The following is a 6000-nucleotide window of genomic DNA, read 5'->3' as shown; positions in this document are numbered from 1 at the left end:
ATTTCCTGCATGTGCATGCCAGTACCTCTTGCTGCCAGCTGAAGCCTCCCCATCCAGCAGCAGCTCCAGCTTCTGCAGCCCTGCTCCACCGCCTTCCCTAGGCAGGCACGGGAAGGAGCCTGAGGCATCTACATGGCCCACCCTGCTCAAGAATCAGATTTCAGACAGAAACGCTTTGTTCTTGGGCACAAATATGAAAATCAGCTTGCATGGGTATTTCTGGTGTTGCTGAAGCCCCAGCTCTGGGTCACGTTGTGTTTGTAGGGAGCCAGGAATTACGTAATGGCTGGAGATGCCTGGGATTTTGAAGTGTGACTGAGAGCATGTAAGTTCTCATCAGCAGGAAACTGCCCTTATTTTTACACAGGTTTTGCCTGAGTAGACATGCTGCACCTTTTCTCTTACCTAAGTACAAAATAAAGCCCATGGTTTTCCAGCAGCTCCCTTCTCTCACAGCCCCTAGGAAAATGAAACTAGAATTTAAGGAATTTAAAGCCGAGGAAATTGTCTAGAATTTGTTGCACTATTGTTGTAGTAGCACCTCAGGATACTTGAAGTCTTAACTAATAGGTTCAGTATCTATAGCGTTAGCTGCATCCTGAGAGCATCAACAACCAACCTCCTACTGTAGTTAGGATAACACTTCTAGAAAGGGGCAGAATTTGAGGGTTTGCACCAGTGTTCAATTTACTCACTAAATATGGTTTCAATATTCATAGTTGAGCTTGCATTTAGATTTTTGTTAAAATTAGAAAGAATACTGTGTTTTCTACATCAAGATTCTTCAAAGCAAAAAGGACATTTGGGTTGCTTCAGAAACCAAAGTGTTTAAATTTTGAAGACTTACATTTAAGAAAGAATGAGTCTTCTAGAATTCTATTAATTCTATCTTTATTTGGGAATAAAATATGAATATTTCAATAGGAGCTTACAGAATTACATTCAAAGGCAAATGCAAATTTTCAGAGAGACCTCAACAGGCGCCAGAACATGCTCTTTACAACAGCCTCAAGTGATCAAATACAGCACATTGGTGTGCCTCAGCATGAGAGAAAGGTGCCAACAATAAAATCCCCATCAGGTAGATGATAAACTCATTTATGCTGAGGTCAGTTCTTGGAGGCAGAGCCAGTATTGTCTTCACAGACAATGTCTCTAGCACACATGCTGAGTGCCTGCCAGACAGCTGGCCCCACAACCCTACGTCAGTGTACAATTCAGTGCAACCTTCAATGTGAGTGCATGAAATGAAGCATAGAACTGTATGTTTTAGCTCTTGCTCCTGTGGTTTAACTGCTGATGGCATAGTTTCCAGCTGATTTAAAGCTAGCCCAGGTACAAGTACATGACCTGCTATTGGAGAACTAACAGGTAGACATGACCTCCCCACTTCAGATTACAGTCTACAGGAGTTCTTGGGTACTCTTGCAGATTTACTTTTGTCTTTTCCTCAAAGTTTCTTCCATTTTTATTTTTTTTAATTCCTAGCAGTGGATTTTTTTAATTCTTCATGAACAGATCTGTATTCTTCCATCTATTTATCCAGACATTAAAATTATTAGCATTTCACTATGTTATTGTGCTAGGTTCTTTTCAGCTTGGGTGCATACAGAAATTTCTTATTAATTCTTTCTATCCAGATATCATTACCTTTTGTAGGCTACCAACTTTGTCTAAGTACACTATTTCCAGATGGGCATATTAGTTTTCGTGTTTCATTTTTTGCAAAGACCTGATATGACATTAATGCCTTCATTACAAGAGAAAAACCTACAATTGTTAATAACTAAAGTACATCTCACAAAATGCTAAAAGATTCTATTCATGAGATCTGAGCTACAGAGCATTTTAATCTTACATTTATGTATTTCAGACATAGACCTATAGATTTTTTTTTATAAAAACTTACTTTTTGCCACAGGTATAATTTTAATGATGTGAATTTTAATGATGTTTAATAAGAAATGACAAAAATAAAAGGATGGAGTTATTTGGTACTTATTAGTAGCAATGTAAGAAGTAGCTGCTTGACACTTGTAAATCTGATGCTGTTAATCATGCTTTCATTAAGGTGTGTATAGAACCACATTTGGAAAAAAAAGCAATAAAAAAGCAACAATAATAACAAAAAACACCAAAACAACACCAAAAAGCAACAGCACAAAAACAATCCTCTTTTTCTTTTAAGTAAAAGTACTGCTGATCCACTTAGTAGCATGCTGTGTACTGATTCTAAGTGATAATGCACTTAAACTGTTAATTCAAGGGTTAATCCTCCTCTAACACTGAGCTGGGAACAAAACCTGAAATGACTTTTCGGAAGGGAGGGGCTGGAAGAATTCTGACCCTTCTCCTGACGCTTTACAACATGAAACCATGAAGCAATTGAGGAATCAGCACACGGCACGTGGATTAAAACGCTTCCTAGAAGCAGCTCGTACTGTACATCGCCTCAACCCTTGCTGAACTTTCTCAGTAAATACAGCAGCCTGACAGCCCGGCTTCCCTGCTGGGTGGATCCTGCAACTCCAGGAGGGAATGGCACTTCTTGTTTTTAATTAGCAAAGGTGAAAGGTGAATTAAAACTGGCTGTTTGGCAAGTCAGAGCAAGGGGCTGAGTTCTGAAGAGCACCAAGGAGGTGGGTGCTTTTTTTTTTTTTTTTTTTTTTTTTTTATTCTCCCCCCTCCTTCTCTTAATGAATTGCCTTGCAGGAGGGACTGAAAATACAGCTTCTTCCTGAATCCACGGGCAGAGTTACTAGAGAGCTCAAGACACAACACTGCAGAGTAACGCCTTGGAATGTCCTCGCACTTTATAAACAATTGTACAGGAGAGGGAATATTTTTACATGACATTTGCACAGCTTGACTAATGGCAAGCTGTGACTGTGTGCTCCACTGACGAGCACTGATTTTTCACATAGAGATACCCCACAAACTGACCAAAGAGAAATATCTATCTGCACTGGGAAAGTAGAAGGGGAACTTGGAGCCTTAAAAAAATAACAAAGAGCAGCAGTTAAGTGAAGAGAGCAAGATTCGATGTTGGGCAGGATGGCATCTGCCCAGGACCTTTTAATTTTGGCACTGTGTGGCTTGTTACTTGAGTTACCGGCTGGATATCACGCAACAGATACGAGACAGCCAAGGTTACGTCTGTCACATAAAGGTAGGTCAGTGTGTCAGGTTTTTAAAGCCTTTATGCTAATGCAAATTCACTGACTTCACTGAAAGTATTGCACCGGGTTCGAACTGCAGCCCTTTGACAGACTGAAATATTCCTTTTCAGAAATGCTGTAAATTATGTCCTTGTACTAAATTGTATCTATAATTGACTTTACTGAAATTAGAATGATTTTAGGAATTTTCAGTGATTGATTTTGTCAATTTAATTATTCATATATCCAAAAGTGTGTTAGGTTTTCTCATCATTCTGTGTTGCCCTCTTTGCTGTAAGAAGGATGTCTAGTCTCTAATAATAAGGAAAGTCATGAAAAGATACCCTGAAATTATTACTGAATAAATACACTCTTATGCATGAAGTAACCCTTAAGCAATTGAACGTCTGTTTCACTTTTAGAATTCTATTTATCCACAAATAAATATAGCTTAGGCAAAAAGACTGAATTCCTGTGCAACCATATGATTCATTTTCTAAACTAGCAAGTGTCATCACACAGTAATTAAAATGACTAACTGCCAATATAAGTCTGCTTCCAGTTTAGCTGTTACCCAAAGGAAAAAAAAATTACTTTCTCTCTTATTTGTGTACATTACTTACAACTTTTTTCTTCAGTTTTGGTCTCCCTGAAAGCTAATCCCTTCTCCCTTAACTCCTTCAGAGTGCCTCTTTGCTCTAAATTGCATGGGATTTAAACTCTTTCTTATGATTCAGTTCTCATCCTACATATATCTGTAAGTACCTGTCCACAGCCGTGGCTTTTCAGTCCTCTCCAGGAGTATGCACTTGTATATGCACTTGTAAATGTCATACATATAAATATATGCCAGGCAGTTACTAGCAATGAAGGTGGAAAAAAATGCAAGTGCGCAAGACAAATTGATGCTGAGCCCATCAGCAAGGTTTTGATATTATCTTTTCTGCAAAGATGAAAAGAAAATACATTTTTGCTGACATAGTTGGGAGTGAACAAATGCTGATTTACTGAAGTACATTTCTGTGGCTATGGAAGTGATAACTATGCAGCATCAATGTATATTAGAACACCTATTTTAAGTATGGCCAGGATTTAAAATCTAGCATCAGTTACAGCTCCATATGCAGACAGCTTTAGTCTAAACAAGGTTTAATTGTGTTTTATGTAGCAAGCTAAATTAACAATTATAATTAAAGAATCTGAATGGGATAATTGCTCTGAATTCCTTGCTAGGAAGCTCTACGAATTGAGTATTGCTTTTATTAGGGCAGTGAAACTGTTTTAAAGAAAGATAGACTTTTCTTGAAAAGCTCTCTTGTAATTTAACAATTGAATGCTGTCAATTCAATAAATAACTTTTAATATACAAATCACTTTTTTTTTAAACAGTGGTTTCAAAGTATAGTAGAAATGAGTGATAATTGATGATTATATAACTCTCAAATCTCCTTTGTCAAAAACCTATTTGAATGTTGATTTATTTCTAGGTGTAATCACTAAGGCTATTGTTATTGATCTTTATTTGCTTGTGATAGGTTTAGGGAGATGAGAAATGCAAAGTAAATGAGACAAATAGACCTACTGTTATGTTGTTTCAGGGCTTAGCTGCCAGTTTTGGCAAGTTCCCCACTATGGTTCTGCAACTATTAACTGCTTCTGTACTCGCTTGTAGGAGTAATTGTTTTTCCGCTGGTTGGAATCAGTGTACATTTTACTGCACACTACTTCCATTTTCAGCAGGGAGCCAGTAATTTGGGCATAACATAGCTTAACTCTGATATTTTCAAGGAGATTTTAAAACATCCATTTCTCACTGAGGGCCAAACCTCCCCTGCCTGATGTCAGTTTTCCCAGATGCAATGACACAAAAAGATCTTTCCCAAGCAAATTCTCTACCATGAGCACACATATCACCATCTTATATTTCACCTTATAGAGTAACCTGTCAAATATTTCTCACTTATGAAATGTGACTGATTTTACAAGCTGTGTTGCAATGAGCCAACTTACTACGTCTCCAAAGTCAAAGCTTATACATGGCATCCCTGCTTGCACCCCAGGAACAGCTCCTGCAATTCTCCCATCCAAAAGAATGTAGCATCCAAGTATGAAGACCATGAGTAAATGTTGTTGCATTCACTAATCAAACAGGAACAGCAGGAGGATCCCTTCATTTTAATTGTGCTTACTCCGGAGGGATTCTGCTCTGGGTGCCAGCTGGGCATGGGCAGTTAGAAAGTGCTGGTTGCACCATTTTGGTACAGGAAATGAAATCCATATGTGTATATTTTCAGCATAGAATATCTGTAAATTCAGTGATAAATTTAATTGCAAAGATCCTCAAACATGAAGCAGACATACCTGCATAATGCAGGCTATTAATTAGCATTCAGGACACTGCAAGCTAGGCTAGTACTGACAGATAAGTTAAAGCTTCTGTGATGAGTATGATGAGCTTTATGGATGTTAGATTTTTTTTTCTTAAATGGGAGGAGTATTTATAACTAATCTACCTTAAAAGCTTATTACCTTATAGAGCCAAGTGGAGGCATCCACAAATTAGACACGCTGATTTTTTTTACAAATTTTCCTTTCCTATTTCTGCTTCAAAAGTTATGTTCAGTGAAAGTTAAGTAACTGACAATGAACGAGAACTTTTTTGCCCTCAGCAAATCAGGCTTCACCTGCAGCGCACACATGCTTCCCAACTCACTGCAACAAGTTCAGGTCCTAACCCTTGCTCAGAGGGGTCTCCTGATGGATAGGAATACCACAATCCCCTTGCCAATTAAAGGATATACTGTGCAACCTCTGTTTGATGCTATGGCCCTTTACTCAGCTT

General features: G+C 38.2%; 1 protein-coding gene across 1 annotated transcript in view; it reads left to right on the top strand.

Annotated features, from left to right (window-relative positions):
- Positions 1–3042: 3042 nt before the first annotated feature.
- The window catches only part of SEMA3E (semaphorin 3E), a 124691-nt gene continuing 121733 nt past the window's right edge, over positions 3043–6000 (top strand). Inside the window, exon 1 of the mRNA XM_065743707.1 lies at positions 3043–3169. Within this exon, the coding sequence (XP_065599779.1) occupies positions 3043–3169 (127 nt within the window). The remainder of the gene's footprint in view (positions 3170–6000) is intronic.

This window comes from Cyrtonyx montezumae, unplaced genomic scaffold (genome assembly GCF_038088225.1).
Source record: "Cyrtonyx montezumae isolate F1298 unplaced genomic scaffold, pur_monq_1.0 scaffold_3, whole genome shotgun sequence".
NCBI lineage: Eukaryota > Metazoa > Chordata > Aves > Galliformes > Odontophoridae > Cyrtonyx > Cyrtonyx montezumae.
The sequence above is the reverse complement of the archived record's forward strand: the minus strand, read 5'-3'. Positions and strand labels throughout refer to the sequence as shown.